Below are 23196 nucleotides of genomic sequence, written 5' to 3' on the forward strand. Positions count from 1 at the left end.
GAAGGTTTGTCACTCTAGTAGTCATTAAAAATAATAGTTTACTGTCCATTAATACAAAACTGTATCACCTGACAGTTTAAAAATGACTAAACTCATATGATAGTTTTTTAAATAAACCAACTGTCAGTATTTAGCACTCCCATTACAATTAAGTAATACATTTTATTGCAACATAACAACTATGGCATGTATTTTCAAAAGTTTGTTAGTGGTATAGAGATCTGATTTATTTCCAGCTGTATTTTTTATCAATAGGTCTCCTTGGCTGGGACATTCTGATCTCATGAGAACAGGAATGGAAAACATGTCTTACACTGAAACTTTCACACTCACTGGATTTGGGGACATGGGTAAAACTAAATATGTATATTTTCTACTTACCCTTATTGGGTACCTCTTGATAATCTTTGTAAACACAGTTCTTGTGTTAGTAATATTTCTGGAAAGAAGCCTTCATGAGCCTATGTATATCTTTCTCTGTAGTTTATCTGTTAACGCCCTTTATGGAACTGCTGGTTTCTATCCTAAACTTCTGGCTGATCTTCTATCAGAGACCCAAGTGATTCCTCATGCTGGATGTTTCATTCAAATATTTGTTATCTATGGGTATGCAGCTTCTGTATTTTCAATATTAACAGTGATGGCATATGACAGATATGTGGCCATTTGTAAACCTTTACACTATACAAATATCATGACAGATAGAGTTGTTTGTAAATTACTATTTGGTGCCTGGCTATTTCCATTCTGTAGCATGGCCCTTATTCTTTTGTTTTCTTCAAGACTGCCTTTGTGTGGAAACCAAATTGAAAGACTGTATTGTTCCAACTGGTCAGTAGTGAAGCTATCTTGTGTACCAACTACTCTGAACAATGTTGTTGGTTTTATAATTACTATTTGTGCAATGTTTCCACCTCTGTTTTTTATATTGTTTTCCTATGTACACATTCTTATTGTTTGTCAGAAAAGCTCCAAGGAATTCAGAAGCAAAGCACTACAAACATGTCTCCCGCATTTAACAACATTTATCAACTATTCAATAACAAGTTTTTGTGAAATAGCTCTTAGTCGATTAGACTCAAAGGATATGCCCCAAATTGTTGCTGCCATCCTGTCATTGGAGTTTCTAATAATTCCTCCCCTTCTTAATCCTCTCTTGTATGGATTCCACTTGCCTGAGGTACGGAAAAGGATTATAAATATGCTCAGAAGAAAGCAAATTATACCAATATTAGACAGCTCACACGCTGCAAAATACTAACTATTATGTATTATGTACTTTCTTGTTAAGATTATGTTTGTGTACTTTTATACTAAATAACAAAAGTCCTTCAGTTTGTGCATATGCACGACTGCAAATAATAGTACTTTCATTTTTCATTGAAAAAAACTCACAACTGTATAATTTATTGAAATTTGTATTTGTGTTATCAGAGTATTTTGTGTTTTTTGCAATCTTCTCTTTTGCCATTTTGTGTTGTTTATTTTTTTGTGCCACGGTGTGTTTAAATTCAGTCTTCCTGTTCTTGTTTTAATTAAACAAAAGTAATGGAATCCCTTTTTAAGGAGGTGTTTCTTGTGGGGCTTTTTTGTTTCCCTTGGTTTTTATTTGAGATCAGGTGTACATTACATAATACATTTTTATTTTTATTCATATATCATGAGGAATAAAACCAGAGATCTCAGTTGTGGTTACTGTGCTGCAGCTGACAGCAAACACTATTGTATTTTTTTAATTTATTTTTTTTCCTTTATTTGCTATGATGTAAATAGATAGATTGAATGTATATGACAGTGAGGAATCATAGTTTTGTCTACTTTGAAAGAAAACATTCAAAGGGTGTGTACAGAGAGTTTCTTTCATGAAACAGAAAAAAAGGTAAATTATATAAGTAAGTGTATGTTGTATTTACATAATTTCTGGCAAGTTGATTTGGAACAGAGACTAAACATAGTTTGAAAGAACATTCAAGGCCCTTTACCAGAGATTAGGGACCTGATAGTGACCAATCAAGTCAAAGGAAATCTCTGATTGATATTTTAATCAAATTTAAAACACTTTGAAATAAATCACTTCCAGAAATTACATTATGTGTAAAAAGTATGATGTGTAAAAAAAATAATAAAAATTGTTTTCCATATAAAAGTATATTTTTCAGAGCAGCAATAAAGGTAATGAAGGCGCATTCCACATCATAGTGTGCACGGCTACATTTCTTATTGTTTATTTTATAAAAGAAAATTTAAAAAAAACATTGAACATTGTTTGAAGAAAGTGTGTTGCCTTTTATGCTGTTGATGTTTTAAAAGTACATCTCATTTATAATACCGAAAGTTCACATTGTCTTGTACACTTGGTATCCAGTACATATTTTACTGAAGCACGACATCCGCTAAAACTACCTTCGAATTCCTGGCTAGCGAACGAACCTTCAAACACAGCACTACTCAAAGTAATGCAAAACAGATAGCCAGTGGTGCTTATGCAGCACGTAAATGAAATAGCTCCCTCTGTGACTATGAAGGGGAGTTACTACATTTAATTCTATTTATTTATTTAAATTGTACCTATCTTTTTAAAAAGTGTAATTAGTTTCAGCATTGAAACTGTTTCAGTTGGCATATGTATAGTGTTCGTGTGTCATTATAATTGCATAAGCACATAGTCAGTTTATAAAAGTACTCTCCAAACTAATCCAATTATTTTCTCTGCTATGTGTTTGTAGTGTCAAATAATGACAAGGTGACAGCAGAAATCAGCATGAGGGCCCGCTGTTTCAGATCCTTGAAGCACAAGGAGAAGCTGCATAGTTTAAGAGTAGGATGTACAGTTCAGAGTTACAGTTCTGTTTTTGTTATTATTCGTTGCATTACCATAAGTATTATGTCTAACGCTTCTACTAATACATCTAATAATACACAATAATAAACCATTTTGTTTTACTTATCACAAAACTGTTTAATCACTAATGTGTTATACGCAATTTAATTATTTTTGTTTATTTATGATTGTTTGATAATAAATCATGGTCATAATTGTCTGAAATTGTCTCTGTATGTGTGTGTGTATATATATATATATATATATATATATATATTAGTGGCAGGATGGGGAGAAAGAGAAAGAAAATATAGTCCTGGGGGTTCAGGACTACATTCCCCAGAATGCCACAATGGAGTGTATAACTGTTTTCAAATTGATTTAATTGTTTGCCAGCTGGTGATCATAAAAGAAAGGCAGGCAGGCAGTCTATTGGGGGCTGCTGAGTGAAGAGCCTGGTTGGGAGTGTGTGCAACCGTAGAAAGAAAAAGAAAAGGTAGTGAGAAAACCTTTTTTTGATCAGTGTTTGTGAAAAGTATTTTTTTAATCTGGCAAGCAGAGTAGCTGCCCCGTTTTACAGATCAAGGTTACTGTGCAAAGATTAGTTTAGTGCTGCAAGGGGAGCTAGGCTTTTTGTTTGTTTATTTTTGTTGTGTATCTGGGTCACGAAAGTGCTGAAAAAGAACGTATACAGTATACAGTATATATATATTTTTGGTAACATGCTTACTGGGACTAGTTTTGAAATGTGTCTTTGCTTACATTCCAATCCAGTGGTGTGCTGCTGAAGTTCAGAATAGAGCTGTGTGTCGGTAATTCAAACAATACTGCCTGTGATATGTGTTTTATAACAACTTTAAAATAGGCATAGGTGCAGAAAGACGGGCCAATGTAAAACTACGACATTCTTTTGAACACATGAAACGTTCTCTGTGAGCCATTGCTTGTTCTCGAGACCATGGCATTGTACCACACCGCTTACAATTTATCCTCCTGTCTGCTCTGTTATGGCCACCGATACAGAGAAAGTTTTTGATGGTGAGTGAGATTGCCGCTAATAGTTTTTTTTTTCCCCAACTATATTAAATGTTGAAAACCAAAATGAATTGCCATAAATGCGATTCTTCTATGGTCCTAACCCCAACCCTAATGTTAAGGTAGGTGTGTGTGTGTGTGTTGGAGTTAAGAACAGATTTAAATCATAACTCAGTACTCGAATTCTCAGCTGGCCCGTTGCTGAAAAACCTGACCTATCTTTCTACACCTATGCCTTAAAATGCCTGAAATAATTTCAGATTTCTATTGTTGTTTTGATTTGGAGTCCTTGAGAATGAGTTTAGTCAATAAATGCCAGTCTCCGCTCTGCCTGCGTTTGACTTATCCAAACAGCCCGCAGCCCTTTATTTAAAACTGGAAAAGGTAGGAAACAACACAGAGGATGTAAGTTAACAGACTGAGGTCAAGGTTCTTTCTAAAGACGGTTGTGAAGAGTCCATATACAGGTTTCGAAATGCATCCGTGTCAAAGCATAGTCTGTTGACAATGAAAGTAAAGATCTGCCGGGTAAAATACTCCCTGAATTAATTGATTAATATAAAAAACGTACACACTGTATTGCTATTTATTATAAATATATACTTGTGGTCTAAACAGAACACTGAATGATCAGAGCAAGATATTGTGGTGTTTTGTTTGTGTTTTGGTGGTGGTTGGCAGGGATGGGCTTAATTCCTGTCCCTGCCAAAAACATGTGAGAATGTGACTGCTCCTTAATAGAATAATTGGTGCTAATTGGGAGCAGCCACATTCTACAAAAGGAGAGCCCAGGGCTCCATTAAAGTGTCTATCCAGCGAAAATCTAAATATTTTTTACTTTCACCATGTGTTCCCCGCGGGTCCCAGAGTATGATAAAACTATTGGTAACTGAAACTTTTAATTGGTTATTTTTTATTGAGCTCTGTTCAGCTGATTTCTGTAATTTTTATTTATTTATTTCTTAGCAGACGCCCTTATCCAGGGCGACTTAGTCATAAACAAAAAATACATTTCAAGAATCACAGTACAAGTATCGATACAATTAGGAGCAAGATAAAATACAATGACTTCAGTTCTAGTAAGTACAAGAATATGACAAAATACGATTCAATATGGGAGCAGATAAGTGTCAGTGATAGTTACATCAGGATACGATTACATTTTAATTCGATCAGAAAAAAAAAACAGCCACTTCCTGGTTTAGAAAACTCCTCTCGGGAGACGCCGGCGGAAGTGAAGGGGAACACAGCTGCCTTGTATCATTGTAACAGTATGGGAGGCAGATTTGGAAAATGCCAAAAAGGGGTATTGCTGCCAGATGTGGAAACCTCACCAAACAGGAGGTCTCTGTTTCAATTCCCAACTGAAACAAAAATAGCATAAAACATAAAAGTGCAAATTGGCATGGCGCAACTGAGTTGTCTACACTGTGCTCAGATGTGCCCCAGCCTCTGAGGAAAAAGAAACGCAGAGCAATAAGAAAGTGTAACACAGCTGAGGTAAGGGTCCCAATAATGTGCTACTTCATATGGATGCAGAGCACTTTGAAATCGATCGTATATGAAGTATTTCACTTTAAAAAAGTTTTTATTGTCATTTTTTTTCTTCTACCTTTTATTACCTTGGCTGTTATTACAGAAATGTGAAATGGAAGTTTGTCGCTATGTGTCTATTGTAATTTTTTTCTGACTACACAGAAGATCAGATTATCGGATTACTAATAGTACAGGTCATTACATCTTCCCTACAGGGTAAATGGAAATCCACAGGTTTTACAAACAAATGTGTGCGATTAATTGTTAGTCCTGTTATACATTATTTTATTTTTTAACAGATCTTGCAAGAGTCTCATAAAGATCACGAAAGCATAAATGACAGTGCAGCAAAGGACAGCGTAGAGGACACTAGTGAATCCGAATCATTTCCTCCAGCAGGGTGTGGTGTAGATGTAGAAAGCTGTCAGACAGCAGTCCAAACACCGAAATGGAGATTGCCTTACAAAGGCGTGGGTAAGAGTACAATTTAAAACAGTAGTAACATTTCCATAAAAACAAGATATCATCATAATTCACAATCAGGGCACTTCCTGAGTTGTAGATATAAGTTTTGGCACCCCCTGTCTGAACTCAGATAATTGACCTGCAATCTTTAATAGTACTTGCTAGGATGAATGAGTGTTTAATAAACTTCAAAAACATATCACTGTTAAATAAGTATAGTTTAACAATATGTATTATTATTATTATTATTATTATTATTATTATTATTATTATTATTATTATTATTATTTGTTTATTTAGCAGACGCCTTTATCCAAGGCGACTTACAGAGACTTGGGTGTATTAAACTAAATAAATTAGTGAATAACATTGTTTCACTTTAAGGATGACAATACTTTCTTCTGCGACTGAAGATAGATGGATGGATAGAAAGTCTAGTAATCTAGCTGTAAAGTAAATCTTACATTCCCTACAGTAAATGGTTATGTTAGAATGTATAACTGAACAGCAATGACACAATGATTAGCAGTTCACAAGCAATCTGCTGACTACCATCAAGTGCAGAATAATTCTGAAAAACGGCATCACAAATGTATACGTCATTACTTTTAATTAGAACACCGTGAGATCAAGATGCTCTTATTCCACCTTTACATGTAAAATAATACTACCATTGTAATTGTTACTGCAGCTGTGCAGGTGAATGATAGCACACCCAAAAAACTTTTAAAGATGCAGCTGTGCAAACGGATGAAATTGGCTCACCTTGCACAAACTCAACATCTCCAGAACGAGATGACGATCAGAAGCAGAACAATCCTTAAAACCAGTACAAGATGAGATGTTGATACAAAGTGAGGAAGTTGAGGAAAATGAAAACAAGCTGGACCCATTATCTGACACTGACACCTACCAATCTGATTATTCAGAGTAAGAAACCATCTTGTTTACTTATCAGTTTTCTCCATAATTACAGTGCTTGATTTTCACGTTTTTATAATGCCTGTCCAAAGTTATTTCTGTAGTAGCTGCATCCAGTATTTTATTATGTAATTGTCATCCAAGTGATGTTATAACATGCTATAATATTGAAATAAATATGAAAGCAAATTCAGCATTCTAATTGTACGTTCATCTCCATATTTTGCAGAACTTCAGAAGCTGCTGAAGAAATTTGTAACCCCCAAATACAGCTGAGGAGAGAAAGTTTATAGTTTTTGAAAGTCAGCTATTACAATTATTTATAATCGCTTTTATAATTATCGCTTGCTTCAGGATCGTATTGATAAGGATTTTTGGTTTTAAATGATGTTTCTTCTGAATCCCTTCAACAAAGTCGTCCTCCTCACTCTCCGAGGTTTCAGCATCATTTTTTTGTAAACACTTGCTAGCTCCCTGCGTAGCCATGCTGCTTCTGTTCCACTTGCCTTCCCCTGCGCACATCATATAGCAACGGGAGGAGTTCCATAGCAACCACTGAAGCACGCTTCCTGTTTACCAAAACGCTGATTTAAAACTTAAAATTATACTGCTTTCCAGCAACTTTTGAGTAAAACAGAACATTGGAGTTTGTTTTGGGGTAGTTTAACTAGTTAATTTTTATTAGTTGTACAAATCGCTGGAAGGACACTTTAAGGAGGTAGGGAGTTTGGTGAGTTTTTGTTCTGTGTGTTCAGGGAGAATGAATGGGAGAGAAGAGAAAAGCAATTAAAATCATAACAATTGCTACGCATGGTGGAGTGGAAACAGCATGGTACTTGTTTTGCATCTGTTTGTTCGTTTTGGCCACTGTGCCGTTTTGCTTTACAAAAGTGTTTTGTGTTTAAATCTTTTTATTTATAATAAACCGGCGCAACAGCACATTTCACTCACCAAAACCATCTGTCTATTTCCTGGCCTGACATCAGCACATGAGCCACTGTGTCACAGGGATATATCGTTTGTGATACAACTGTGCCCTTATATTTATCATGCATAAAGATTTACACATTAAGTACACTGTAGCTATGCATAATAACATTGAAATTATGTAATAGTACACATGTATTTACTAAGTAACTACTATGTAAATACACAGTCATTAGACACACTTAATGTAAAGTGTTATCTAAGCCTGAGGAAAACTTGAGAAATGTAACCTAGGAGAATGTTTGTAAACATTCTTCAAATCAAATATTTAGAAAAACATTCCTTTAAACAGTCCTGAAAGTTTTGTGAATAGGGCCCACGATAGACGAATAAATATAAAAACAAGTGGGATTGGGTTGAAATAATGTATACAGACAGCATGGGATACAAAAGAGGTAAAGTAAGGCATTTCTTGTAAATATTACAGATTGTTCTGTAACTTTAACACTGACTTTAATTTGATCAAATGAAAAGGGCCCAATGACTGAATGTGAACTTACTGGAAACATGTATTAATAGGTACAAAATTAGCTAATGATATCCCCAGCCAGTCAGCCGAGTGCTCAGGGCCTTTGGACACAAACTGCTTCGATCCCTGTTGACTCCTGGATATTTTAAACCTAGAAAATGAACACAGCACCTCCCAGAGTGAAGGATATAAAGCCGCACAATGCTCTATTTGACAACACACTGCATCTGTATGACCTGCTGTAGGGTGCTCTGACTAAGGCTGTTGGAAGACAGGTAAATTATATTTTACATGTTTCTTATTTCACAAATTAAGCAGGTGGATACAAAGGCCACAGACAATACAATATAAACACAGACAGATGTGTTATTTTGGTCCTATGTTATGGTAGCAAATTAATTGCTAGATTTTAAAGACATTTCACAATATACCAACTTCAGTTTATGTAACCTTTTAATGTACAGCATATAATGTTGCAAAAACTAACTGCATTTGTGGGCCATAAACATACAGAAAAAACACACAGCAAGCAGCATTAGCTTTAGGGAAATCACTGTATCTAAACACTGTTCAACACTGCAGAGGCTGCTGCGCACTGGAAAACAATGCCAGTTTAAAAGAAAATGTAGTTCCTGGTTGAAACAAAAATCCAGACTTGGTTACGGGAGGCCCAGGGTTGAAAACAACTGGGATGCTGTCTAGAAGGTAATTCTGACAACTAATTTGACTGTACTGGCATGTGAAAAATAATACATTACAATCTGTAAATTACACCCTATTACATAAGACATTACTAAGACATCATTATTAAGCACAAGTGAACAGTTCAAATGTATCAATAGACTGTATATGACTTTTTCTTCTTCGCTGTACTGTTTCTTTCAAGGTTTAAAGCTGTTCATATCATAGCGTGTTTTAATGAAGGTTTGTCACTCTAGTAGTCATTAAAATAGTAGTTTACTGTCCATCCCATTACAATGAAGTAATACATTTTATTGCAACATAACAACTATGGCATGTATTGTCAAAAGTTGGTTAGTGTTTGTTATAGAGATGTGACATTTCCACCTGTATTTTTTATCAACAGGACTCCTTGGCTGGGACATTCTGATCTCATGAGAACAGGAATGGAAAACATCTCTTATACTGAAACTTTCACACTCACTGGATTTGGGGACATGAATAAAACTAAATATGTATATTTTCTACTTGCCCTTATTGGGTACCTCTTGATAATCTTTGTAAACGTAGTTCTTGTGTTAGTAATATTTCTGGAAAGAAACCTTCATGAACCTATGTATATCTTTCTCTGTAGTTTATCTGTTAACGCCCTTTATGGAACTGCTGGTTTCTATCCTAAACTTCTGGCTGATCTTCTATCAGAGACCCAAGTGATTCCCCGTGCTGGATGTTTCATTCAAATATTTGTTATCTATGGGTATGCGGCTTCTGAATTTTCAATATTAACAGTGATGGCATATGACAGATATGTGGCCATTTCTAAACCTTTACACTATACAAATATCATGACAGATAGCGTTGTTTGTAAATTGCTGGCTGGTGCCTGGCTATTTCCATTCTGTAACACGGCCCTTACTCTTTTGTTTTCTTCAAGACTGCCTTTGTGTGGAAACCAAATTGAAAGACTGTATTGTTCCAACTGGTCAGTTGTTAAGCTATCTTGTGTATCAACTACTCTAAACAATGTTGTTGGTTTTGTAGTTACTGCCTGTACGGTGTTGCCACCTCTGTATTTCATTTTGTATTCCTATATAAAAATACTTCTTGTTTGTCAAAAAAGCTCCAAGGAATTCAGAAGCAAAGCACTACAAACATGCCTCCCGCATTTAACAACATTTATCAACTATTCAATAACAGGTTTTTGTGAAATAGCTCTTAGTCGATTAGACTCAAAGGATATGCCCCAAATTGTTGCTGCCATCCTGTCATTGGAGTTTCTAATAATTCCTCCCCTTCTTAATCCTCTCTTGTATGGATTCCACTTGCCTGAGGTACGGAAAAGGATTATAAATATGCTCAGAAGAAAGCAAATTATACCAATATTAGACAGCTCACACGCTGCAAAATACTAACTATTATGTATTATGTACTTTCTTGTTAAGATTATGTTTGTGTACTTTTATACTAAATAACAAAAGTCCTTCAGTTTGTGCATATGCACGACTGCAAATAATAGTATTTTCATTTTTCATTGAAAAAAACTCACAACTGTATAATTTCTTGATAGTTGTATTTGTGTTATCAGACTATTTTGTGTTTTTTTGGAATCTTTTGCCATTTTGTGTTGTTTCTTTTTTTGTGCCACGGTGTGTTTAAATTCAGTCTTCCTGTTCTTGTTTTAATTAAACAAAAGTAATGGAATCCATTTTAAGGAGGTGTTTCTTGTGGGGCTTTTTTGTTTTCTTTTGTTTTATTTGAGAACAGGTGTACAATGTTATTTTGAACCACATTTTTATTTGTATTCATTTATCATGAGGAATAAAACCAGAGATCTCAGTTGTGGTTACTGTGCTGCAGCTGACAGCAAACACTATTCTATTTTTTTAATTTATTTTTTTTTACTTTATTTGCTATAATATAAATAGATAGATTGAATGTATATGACAGTGAGGAATCATAGTTTTGTCTACTTTGAAAGAAAACATCCAAAGGGTGTGTACAGAGAGTTTCTTTCATGAAACAGAAAAAAAGGTAAATTATATAAGTAAGTGTATGTTGTATTTACATAATTTCTGGCAAGTTGATTTGGAACAGAGACTAAACATAGTTTGAAAGAACATTCAAGGCCCTTTACCAGAGATTAGGGACCTGATAGTGACCAATCAAGTTAAAGGAAATCTCTGATATTCTGATCAAATTTAAAACACTTTGAAATAAATCACTTCCAGAAATTACATGATGTGTAAAAAGTCAGAGCAGCAATAAAGGTAATGAAGGCACGTTCCATATCATATTGTGCATGGCTACATTTCTTATTGTTTATTTTATAAAAAAAAAGAAAAAATAAAAAAAAAAAAAAAACCATTGAACATTGTTTGAAGAAAGTGCGTTGTCTTTTATGCTTTTGATGTTTTAAAAGTACATCTCATTTATAATACAGAAAGTTCACATTGTCTTGTACACTTGGTATCCAGTACATACTTTACTGTAGCACGACATCTGCTAAAACTACCTTCGAATTCCTGGCTAGCGAACGAACCTTCAAACACAGCACTACTCAAAGTAATGCAAAACAGATAGCCAGTGGTGCTTATGCAGCACGTAAATGAAATAGCTCCCTCTGTGACTATGAAGGGGAGTTACTACATTTAATTCTATTTATTTATTTAAATTGTACCTATCTTTTTAAAAAGTGTAATTAGTTTCAGCATTGAAACTGTTTCAGTTGGCATATGTATAGTGTTCGTGTGTCATTATAATTGCATAAGCACATAGTCAGTTTATAAAAGTACTCTCCAAACTAATCCAATTATTTTCTCTGCTATGTGTTTGTAGTGTCAAATAATGACAAGGTGACAGCAGAAATCAGCATGAGGGCCCGCTGTTTCAGATCCTTGAAGAACAAGGAGAAGCTGCATAGTTTAAGAGTAGGATGTACAGTTCAGAGTTACAGTTCTGTTTTTGTTATTATTCGTTGCATTACCATAAGTATTATGTCTAACGCTTCTACTAATACATCTAATAATACACAATAATAAACCATTTTGTTTTACTTATCACAAAACTGTTTAATCACTAATGTGTTATACACAATTTAATTATTTATGTTTATTTATGATTGTTTCATAATAAATCATGGTCATAATTGCCTCTGTATGTGTGTGTATATGTGTGTGTGTGTGTATATATATATATATATATATATATATATATATATATATATATATATATATTATATATATATATATATATATATATATATATATATATATATATATATATATATATCCCCAGAATGCCACAATGGAGTGTATAAGTGTTTTCAAATTGATTAATTGTTTGCCAGCTGGTGATCATAAAAGAAAGGCAGTCAGTCTATTGGGGGCTGCTGAGTGAAGAGCCTGGTTGGGAGTGTGTGCAACCGTAGAAAGAGATAGAAAAGGTAGTGAGAAAAACTTTTTTTGATCAGTGTTTGTGAAAAGTGTTTTTTTAAGCCGGTAAGCAGAGTAGCTGCCCCGTTTCACAGTTCAAGGTTACTGTGCAAAGTTTAGTTTAGTGCTGCAAGAGGACCTAGGCTTTTTGTTTGTTTATTTTTGTTTTGTATCTGGGTCACAAAAGTGCTTAAAAAGAACCAGAGAGAGGGTCATCTCTCACAATTATATGTATACAGTATATATATTTTTGGTAACATGCTTACTGGGACTAGTTTTGGAAAGGTTGTGGAAAGCAGATCACTCTCTCTCTCTGATCACAATGTTAAAAATGCCTGCACGCTTTTCCACTCGTGTGACGACATATTCATGTGACAGACATGGACCAATCAAAACGCGAGACTGTTATGCGGTTCCATCCCGGTTCCATCATATAGCAACGAGAGGAGTTCCATAGCAACCACTGAAGCAAGCTTCCTGTTCACCAAAACGTTGATTTAAAACCTAAAATTATACTGCTTTCCAGCAACTTTTGAGTAAAACGGAACATTGGAGTTTGTTTTGGGGTATTTAAACTAGTTAATTTTTATTAATTGTTCAAATCTCTGGAAGGACACTTTAAGGAGGGAGGGAGTTTGGTGAGTTTTTGTTCTGTGTGTTCATGGAGAAAGAATGGGAGAGAAAAGAAAAGCAATTAAAATCATAACAATTGCATGGTGGAGTGGAATCAGCATGGTACTTGTTTTGTATCTGTTCATTCGTTTTGGCCACTGTGCCGTTTTGCTTTACAAAAGTGTTTTGTGTTTACATTTTTTTATTCATAATAAACCAGCGCAAGAGCACATTTCACTCACCAAAACCGTCTGTCTATTTCCTGGCCTGACGTCACCACATGAGACATTATGTCACAGTGATATATCGTTTGTGATACAACTGTACCCTTATATTTATGATTGTAACAGGGCGAGGTGCCCTGTACATTGATTTGCTTATTTATTTTAGAACAGGGTTTCCCCCTCCACCCGTGTTATTTTGTATTTATTTGTTTGTTTGTTTAGTTATTTACGGCATAGCCGTGTTTTGTTTAAAAAAAAAAACCTCGTGGAAATGCGTGACTGTCAGCTGGCGATTATTGAATTAGCTGGCAGTCACGCATAGTAATACTACCTGTGCAGACTGTGGCCAAGGGGTAATGAGAATTGATAGCCAGTTAACCCCTCGGCCAGGATATAAAAGACCTGCTGTTTTAGCTGCGGGGGGGGAGGGGGGGGTGTTAGAAAGGAAAAAGCGAGAGGAACGAGAGAGCGGAAAACGAAACGAAACGAAACTTAAAAAGACATAGGAACAGTGAAGGCAATCTGCCCAGCCTGACCTGTGTTTTATTTAGTATTTTGTGTTTGTAATTATTTTTATTTACTGTTTTATTTTCGCTCTGTGAGCAAGTGTTTTTTGTTTAAATATTTATTTTATTTTTGTTATTTAAAAATAAAAAGACGCGCCGCGTCATTTACTTTAACTGCAGTACTTGCCTGGTGTGTGTTTACCTTCCTGCTTCTGCCAGACGTCATCGCCCAGTCACCCTGCCACACTTGGTGTCCAGCATGGGATAACCAGCGCCTCCTAGACTCAGGCAGAAGAGGGGTACTGCAGTTTTTTTTTCGTTTTTTTCGTTTTTTTTATTATTATTAGTACTTGTGGAGAAAGGAGAGTGAGGAGGCAGAAGGATGAGAGGAAAGAGGAGGAAGAGCTGCCAGTAGCAGCAGCAGCAGCATGAGAGAGGTGAGAGGAGATGGTGGTCACAGGACCCCACCCAACTGGGACCCCCTTACTGGGACATGGAACAGGAGCAGTGGAGAGCTGAAGGGGACTGCCCCTATGAAGACCCCTGCTTCTGGGAAGCCTACACAATGGGGAGGTGTCCTGTGCATAAGGCTGGTTTTGGCTGCTGGAGCAGCAGACCCCATCACCTCCACAGGCCAAGGGAGAAAAGGTGAGCAGAAGGAGGCAGAGAGGGGACACGGACCTGGAGTGGGAGACGGTGCGTCCACAGCCCAAGAGGGGGGAGGCTGAATGTCCACAGCCCAAGAGGGAGGAGCCGGTGCGTCCACAGCCCAAAAGGGGGGAGGCCAAACGTCTACAGCCCACGTCTCCACCAGCAGAGGGAGAATTCCTGCTGGTTCCACCTCCGTGGGAGGACTGTGTGTGTCGCTCCCACCTCCGCCAGCAGAGAGTGAGTTCCTGCTGGTTCCGCTTCCACCTCCGTGGGAGGACTGCGTGTCGCTCCCGCCTCCGCCAGCAGAGGGAGAGTTCCTGCTGGTGCCACCTCCACCGCCCTGGGAGGACTGTGTGTCGCTCCCACCTCCGCCAGCAGAGGGAGAGTACCTGCTGGTTCCGCCTCCACCTCCATGGGAGGACGACTTGTCGCTCCTACCGCCACCAGCAGAGGGAGCATGCCTGCTGGTTCCGCCTCCTTTGCCGCCACCAGCAAAGGGAGCATGCCTGCTGGTTTCACGGCTGCAGCCAGAAGGGGAGGGCAGTTCGTACCGTCCGGGGATGCCAGCCTCGCACCGCCCGGGGATGCCAGCCTCGCACCGCCCAAGGATGGCAGCATCGCACCGCCCAAGGATGCCAGCATCGCACCGCCCAGGGATGCCACGCCCGGTCCGCTCAGGGATGCCACGCCTGGATCACCTGGGGCTGCCTGTTGCTCCACATCGCCTGGTGCTGCCTGTTGCTCCGCATCACCTGGGGCTGCCTTTTGCTCCGCACAGGGTACAGGGTACGAGGGAGAAGTGGAGCTCCCGCTGCCGCCTCCATGGCCAGGGGCTCCGCTCCTGAGTTTGCCTCCCGAGGGTCCGCTGCTGCTCCCGTCGCCTCCCGAGGGTCAGCTGCTGCTGCCGTCGCCTCCCGAGGGTCTGCTGCTGCTGCCGTCGCCTGGGGTCATCGAGGATCCTGCTTCGCCTGGGGTCGCTACACTGTGGCCGGAGCCCCATGAAGGGGAGCTGGCGGCCACGAAGAAGTGGGGGAGAGGTCAGGAGACCAGCTCCCCCCGCAGCAGTTTCGCTGCCGGAAATTGGGTGGCCAGAGCCCCACGGAGGGGAACTGCCAGCCATGAAGAAGGTGGGGGGGGGGGGTCAGGAGACCAGCTCCCCCAGCTGCACTTTCGCGGCAGGATAGTGTGTGGCGGGAGCCCCGAAAGAGGGAGCTGTCGGCCACGTAGAATTGGGGGTACCGGACCTCCCACCATGGCCACCCCCATGGACACTGTGCTTCCCCTATTCCAGGACTTTGAGACTGAGGGGGGAGGTGGCCGTTGGGGCCAAGTGTGCGTTGCACAAGGGGGGGGGATATGTAACAGGACGAGGTGCCCTGTACATTGATTTGTTTATTTATTTTAGAACAGGGTTTCCCCCTCCGCCCGTGTTATTTTGTATTTATTTGTTTGTTTGTTTAATTATGGTATTTATATGACGGTGAAGCGCCAGTTGTTTTGTTGTTGTATTTATTTAAAAATGTATTTACGGCATAGCCGTGTTTTGTTTTAAAAAAAAACCTTGTGGAAATGCGTGACTGTGTCAGCTGGCGATTATTGAATTAGCTGGCAGTCACGCATACTAATGCTACCTGTGGGGTAATGAGAGAATTGATAGCCAGTTAACCCCTCGGCCAGGATATAAAAGACCTGCTGTTTTAGCTGCAGGGGGGGGTTAGAGAGGAGAGAGCCGAAAAAGAAACGAAACTTAAAAAGACATAGGAACAGTGAAGGCAATCTGCCCAGCCTGACCTGTGTTTTATTTAGTATTTTGTGTTCGTGATTATTTTTATTTACTGTTTTATTTTTGCTCTGTGAGCAAGTGTTTTTGTTTAAATATTTATTTTATTTTTGTTATTTAAAAATAAAAAGACACACTGCGTCATTTACTTTAACTGCAGTACTTGCCTGGCGTGTATTTACTTTCCTGCTTCTGTCTGACGTCACCGCCCAGTCACCCTGCCACAATGATGCATAAAGATTTACACATGAAGTACACTGTAACTATGCATAAGAACATTGAAATTATGTAATAGTACACATGTGTAACACCTCCCCAGTCATGGAATCGTAAAAAACACACCACAAACCTGCCTTTAATTCATAAATATCACAAGATGTAGCAAGTGTTGAATGTAAAAGTACTAATGTAGCCCGACTACGCCAGTTCAGTGCGATAAGGCACCCAACAAATTACAGAAGATGTAGGAACAAGGTCACCAAGAAAATCAAATACATTTTAGCAGACGTTTGTTTATTATAAACTTCCAATAGCAACTCAAAGTTTCAAACGTTACTGGTATAATTAGACAATTCCATTAACCTACTAACAGGTAGCAAGATTTCAAGCGGTTAAACAAGGTTCACCTGAATTAGACCATGTATTAAAGTGCAAATGCAACAACGCTGCTACCCAGCAATAAAGTGGAGATACACATTGAAAGACATGATAAAACTATCAATAAAAACAATACCACGGTTCAAAAGTACAAATACCCACACCACACACACAATGTCCGTGCAGGGGAGGGAACACACACAGAGAGAGCGAGAGAGAAACCAGCATCGCAATATAGCCTATTCTGTGCACTTCTTAGACTCCAATCGACTACCAAATAGGCTAAAAACACTTGGGCCGATCGCACTCATTATTCCACACCGGCATACCATCAGCCCAATACTTATTGTCGGGATGCTCCATTTACTGATCCGTTTCAGTCTCTCTCACTCATCGTTCCACGCTCCAAACACTGCGTTCCCACTCCTGCACAGACATACAAACCCCAGGATGGTCATCCCGTTTGTGAAAACATGTGCTATTTATATTCAGGTGCATAAATTGATCAATAATTCAATTACTAGGTGCTCAACAGGGCAAACATAGGGAAGTGGGTGGAGAAGCCAACATAACGTGATACAAATCAATTATCAAAAAGTGTCAGACAACACAAAGCGTGCACTAATCAAATCATAAAATACATAATCACCCGTAAGGTAATGTAAAGTGTTATCTGATCCTGGGGAAAACTTGAGAAATGTAAACTAGGAGAATGTTTGTAAACATTCTTCAAATCAAATATTTAGAAAAACATTCCTTTAAACAGTCCTGAAAGTTTTGTGAATAGGGCGCACGATAGACGAATAAATATAAAAACAAGTGGGATTGGGTTGAAATAATGCATACAGACAGCATGGGATACAAAAGAGGTAAAGTAAGGCATATCTTGTAAACAGTACAGGTTGTTCTGTAACTTTAACACTGACTTTAATTTGATCAAGTGAAAAGGGCCCAACGACTGAATGTGAACTTACTGGAAACATGTATAATAGGTACAAAGTTAGCTAATGAGATCCCCAGCCAGTCAGCCGAGTGCTCAGGGCCTTTGGACACAAACTGCTTCGATCCCTGTTGACTCCTGGATATTTTAAACATGGAAACTGAACACAGCACCTCCCAAAGTGAAGGATATAAAGCTGCACAATGCTTTATTTGACAACACACTGCATCTGTGTGACCTGCTGTAGGGTGCTCTGACTAAGGCTGTTGGAAGACAGGTAAATTATATTTTACATGTTTCTTATTTCACAAATTAAGCAGGTGGATACAAAGGCCACAGACAATACAATATAAACACAGACAGATGTGTTATTTTGGTCCTATGTTATGGTAGCAAATTAATTGCTAGATTTTAAAGACATTTCACAATATACCAACTTCAGTTTATGTAACCTTTTAATGTACAGCATATAATGTTGCAAAAACTAACTGCATTTGTGGGCCATAAACATACAGAAAAAACACACAGCAAGCAGCATTAGCTTTAGGGAAATCACTGTATCTAAACACTGTTCAACACTGCAGAGGCTGCTGCGCACTGGAAAACAATGCCAGTTTAAAAGAAAATGTAGTTCCTGGTTGAAACAAAAATCCAGACTTGGTTACGGGAGGTCCAGTGTTGAAAACCACTGGCATGCTGTCTAGAAGGTAATTCTGGCAACTAATTTGTCACTGTACTGGCATGTGAAAAATAATACATTACAATCTGTAAATTACACACTATTACATAAGACATTACTAAGACATCATTATTAAGTACAAGTGAACAGTTGAAATGTATCAATAGACTGTATATGACTTTTTTCTTCTTCGCTGTACTGTTTCATTCAAGGTTTAAAGCTGTTCATATCATAGCGTGTTTTAATGAAGGTTTGTCACTCTAGTAGTCATTAAAAATAATAGTTTACTGTCCATTAATACAAAACTGTATCACCTGACAGTTTAAAAATGACTAAACTCATATGATAGTTTTTTAAATAAACCAACTGTCAGTATTTAGCACTCCCATTACAATTAAGTAATACATTTCATTGCAACATAACAACTATGGCATGTATTTTCAAAAGTTTGTTAGTGGTATAGAGATCTGATTCATTTCCAGCTGTATTTTTTATCAATAGGTCTCCTTGGCTGGGACATTCTGAACACATGAAACGGAAATGGAAAACATGTCTTACACTGAAACTTTCACACTCACTGGATTTGGGGACATGGGTAAAACTAAATATGTATATTTTCTACTTACCCTTATTGGGTACCTCTTGATAATCTTTGTAAACACAGTTCTTGTGTTAGAAATATTTCTGGAAAGAAGCCTTCATGAGCCTATGTATATCTTTCTCTGTAGTTTATCTGTTAACGCCCTTTATGGAACTGCTGGTTTCTATCCTAAACTTCTGGCTGATCTTCTATCAGAGACCCAAGTGATTCCCCGTGCTGGATGTTTCATTCAAATATTTGTTATCTATGGTTATGCAATTGCTGAATTTACCATTTTAACAGTGATGGCATATGACAGATATGTGGCCATTTGTAAACCTTTACACTATACAAATATCATGACAGATAGAGTTGTTTGTAAATTACTATTTGGTGCCTGTCTATTTCCATTCTGTAGCATGGCCCTTATTCTTTTGTTTTCTTCAAGACTGCCTTTGTGTGGAAACCAAATTGAAAGACTGTATTGTTCCAACTGGTCAATAGTGAAGCTATCTTGTGTACCAACTACTCTGAACAATGTTGTTGGTTTTATAATGGCTTTTTGTACAATCTTTCCACCTCTGTTTTTTATATTGTTTTCCTATGTACACATTCTTATTGTTTGTCAGAAAAGCTCCAAGGAATTCAGAAGCAAAGCACTACAAACATGTCTCCCGCATTTAACAACATTTATCAACTATTCAATAACAAGTTTTTGTGAAATAGCTCTTAGTCGATTAGACTCAAAGGATATGCCCCAAATTGTTGCTGCCATCCTGTCATTGGAGTTTCTAATCATTCCTCCCCTTCTTAATCCTCTCTTGTATGGATTCCACTTGCCTGAGGTACGGAAAAGGATTATAAATATGCTCCGAAGAAAGCAAATTATACCAATATTAGACAGCTCACACGCTGCAAAATACTAACTATTATGTATTATGTACTTTCTTGTTAAGATTATGTTTGTGTACTTTTATACTAAATAACAAAAGTCCTTCAGTTTGTGCATATGCACGACTGCAAATAATAGTATTTTCATTTTTCATTGAAAAAAACTCACAACTGTATAATTTCTTGATAGTTGTATTTGTGTTATCAGACTATTTTGTGTTTTTTTGGAATCTTTTGCCATTTTGTGTTGTTTCTTTTTTTGTGCCACGGTGTGTTTAAATTCAGTCTTCCTGTTCTTGTTTTAATTAAACAAAAGTAATGGAATCCCTTTTTAAGGAGGTGTTTCTTGTGGGGCTTTTTTGTTTTCTTTTGTTTTATTTGAGAACAGGTGTACAATGTTATTTTGAACCACATTTTTATTTGTATTCATTTATCATGTGGAATAAAACCAGAGATCTCAGTTGTGGTTACTGTGCTGCAGCTGACAGCAAACACTATTCTATTTTTTTAATTTTTTTTTTTTTACTTTATTTGCTATAATATAAATAGATAGATTGAATGTATATGACAGTGAGGAATCATAGTTTTGTCTACTTTGAAAGAAAACATCCAAAGGGTGTGTACAGAGAGTTTCTTTCATGAAACAGAAAAAAAGGTAAATTATATAAGTAAGTGTATGTTGTATTTACATAATTTCTGGCAAGTTGATTTGGAACAGAGACTAAACATAGTTTGAAAGAACATTCAAGGCCCTTTACCAGAGATTAGGGACCTGATAGTGACCAATCAAGTCAAAGGAAATCTCTGATTGATATTCTGATCAAATTTAAAACACTTTGAAATAAATCACTTCCAGAAATTACATGATGTGTAAAAAGTATGATGTGTAAAAAAATAATAAAAATTGTTTTCCATATAAAAGTATATTTTTCAGAGCAACAATAAAGGTAATGAAGGCGCGTTCCATATCATATTGTGCATGGCTACATTTCTTATTGTTTGTTTTATAAAAAAAAATAAAAATAAAAAAAAAAAAAAAACATTGAACATTGTTTGAAGTGTGTTGCTCTTTATGCTGTTGATGTTTTAAAAGTACATCTCATTTATAATACCAAAAGTTCATATTGTCTTGTACACTTGGTATCCAGTACATATTTTACTGAAGCACGACATCCGCTAAAACTACCTTCGAATTCCTAGCTAGTGAACAAACCTTCAAACACAGCACTACTCAAAATAATGCCCAACAGATAGCCAGTGGTGCTTATGCAGCACATAAATGAAATAGCTACCTCTGTGACTATGAAGGGGAGTTACTACATTTAATTCTATTTGTTTATTTAAATTGTACCTATCTTTTTAAGTGTAATTAGTTTCAGCATTGAAACTGTTTCAGTTGGCATATGTATAGTGTTCGTGTGTTATTATAATTGCATAAGGGCAGCAGTGTGGAGTAGTGGTTAGGGCTCTGGACTCTTGACCGGAGGGTTGTGGGTTCAATCCCCAGTGGGGGACACTGCTGCTGTACCCTTGAGCAAGGTACTTTACCTAGATTGCTCCAGTAAAAACCCAATTGTATAAATGGGTAATTGTATGTAAAAATAATGTGATATCTTGTAACAATTGTAAGTTGCCCTGGATAAGGGCGTCTGCTAAGAAATAAACAATTATGCGCAATTTAATTATTTATGTTTATTTATGATTGTTTCATAACAAATCATGGTCATAATTGTCTCTGTATGTGTGTGTATATATATATATATATATATATTAGTGGCAGGATGGGGAGAAAGAGAAAGAAAATATAGTCCTGGGGGTTCAGGACTACATTCCCCAGAATGCCACAATGGAGTGTATAAGTGTTTTCAAATTGATTAATTGTTTGCCAGCTGGTGATCATAAAAGAAAGGCAGTCAGTTTATTGGGGGCTGCTGAGTGAAGAGCCTGGTTGGGAGTGTGTGCAACCGTAGAAAGAGATAGAAAAGGTAGTGAGAAGACCTTTTTTTGATCAGTGTTTGTGAAAAGTGTTTTTTTTAAGCCGGTAAGCAGAGTAGCTGCCCCGTTTCACAGTTCAAGGTTTCTGTGCAAAGTTTAGTTTAGTGCTCCAGGAGGAGCTAGGCTTTTTGTTTGTTTATTTTTGTTGTGTATCTGGGTCACAAAAGTGCTGAAAAAGAGCCAGAGAGAGGGCCATCTCTCACAATTATATGTATACAGTATATATATATATATTTGGTAACATGCTTACTGGGACTAGTTTTGAAAAGTGTCTTTGCTTACATTCCAATCCAGTGGTGTGCTGCTGAAGTTCAGAATAAAGCTGTGTGTCAGTAGTTCAAACAATACTGCCTGTGATATGTGTTTTATATCAACTTTAAAATAGCCATAGGTGCAGAAAGACGGGCCAATGTAAAACTACGACATTCTTTTGAACACATGAAACGTTCTCTATGAGCCATTGCTTGTTCTCGAGACCATGGCATTGTACCACACCGCTTACAATTTATCCTCCTGTCTGCTCTGTTATGGCCACCGATACAGTGAAAGTTTTTGATGGTGAGTGAGATTGCCGCTAATAGTTTTTTTTTTCCCCAACTATATTAAATGTTGAAAACCAAAATGAATTGCCATAAATGCGATTCTTCTATGGTCCTAACCCCAACCCTAATGTTAAGGTAGGTGTGGGTGTGTGTGTTGGAGTTAAGAACAGATTTAAATCATAACTCAGTACTCGAATTCTCAGCTGGCCCGTCGCTGAAAAACCTGACCCCGTCTTTCTACACCTATGCCTTAAAATGCCTGAAATAATTTCAGATTTCTATTGTTGTTTTGATTTGGAGTCCTTGAGAATGAGTTTAGTCAATAAATGCCAGTCTCCGCTCTGCCTGCGTTTGACTTATCCAAACAGCCCGCAGCCCTTTATTTAAAACTGGAAAAGGTGGGAAACAACAGAGAGAATGTAAGTTAACATACTGAGGTCAAGGTTCTTTCTAAAGACGGTTGTGAAGAGTCCATATACAGGTTCTGAAATGCATTCGTGTCAAAGCATAGTCTGTTGACAATGAAAGTAAAGATCTGCCGGGTAAAATACTCCCTGAATTAATTGATTAATATAAAAAACGTACACACTGTATTGCTATTTATTTTAAATATATACTTGTGGTCTAAACAGAACACTGAATGATCGTTCATGGTTGTGGCAGAGCAAGATATTGTGGTGTTTTGTTTGTGTTTTGGTGGTGGTTGGCAGGTTTAATTCCTGTCTCTGCCAAAAACATGTGAGAATGTGGCTGCTCCTTCATAGAATAATTGGTGCTAATTGGGAGCAGCCACATTCTACAAAAGGAGAGCCCAAGGCTCCATTAAAGTGTCTATCCAGCGAAAATCTAAATA

At 37.5% G+C, this 23196-nt stretch overlaps 3 protein-coding genes and 1 long non-coding RNA gene across 4 annotated transcripts; all 4 read left to right on the forward strand.

Annotated features, from left to right (window-relative positions):
• The first annotated feature begins 261 nt into the window (after nt 1–261).
• Nucleotides 262–1295, forward strand: LOC117968333 (olfactory receptor 6N1-like). The gene has a single exon (XM_059028361.1). The coding sequence runs from the start codon at nt 284–286 to the stop codon at nt 1259–1261; it is 978 nt and encodes a 325-aa protein (XP_058884344.1). The 5' UTR covers nt 262–283; the 3' UTR covers nt 1262–1295.
• A 3931-nt stretch (nt 1296–5226) lies between these two features.
• Nucleotides 5227–7825, forward strand: LOC131737700 (uncharacterized). Its single transcript, XR_009329322.1, has 3 exons — nt 5227–5866; nt 6549–6787; nt 7008–7825. It is a non-coding gene; the product is annotated as an uncharacterized LOC131737700 (long non-coding RNA).
• Nucleotides 7826–9152: 1327 nt separating this feature from the next.
• On the forward strand, nt 9153–10570 carry LOC117968360 (olfactory receptor 6N1-like). The gene has a single exon (XM_034916059.2). It carries the CDS (start codon nt 9251–9253, stop codon nt 10325–10327), a length of 1077 nt encoding a protein of 358 aa, XP_034771950.1. The 5' UTR covers nt 9153–9250; the 3' UTR covers nt 10328–10570.
• Nucleotides 10571–18875: 8305 nt separating this feature from the next.
• LOC117968337 (olfactory receptor 6N1-like) lies at nt 18876–19841 on the forward strand. Its single transcript, XM_034915987.2, has one exon. It carries the CDS (start codon nt 18876–18878, stop codon nt 19839–19841), a length of 966 nt encoding a protein of 321 aa, XP_034771878.1.
• Nucleotides 19842–23196: the final 3355 nt, after the last annotated feature.

This window comes from Acipenser ruthenus, chromosome 8, assembly GCF_902713425.1.
Source record: "Acipenser ruthenus chromosome 8, fAciRut3.2 maternal haplotype, whole genome shotgun sequence".
NCBI classification, from domain to species: Eukaryota; Metazoa; Chordata; class Actinopteri; order Acipenseriformes; family Acipenseridae; genus Acipenser; species Acipenser ruthenus.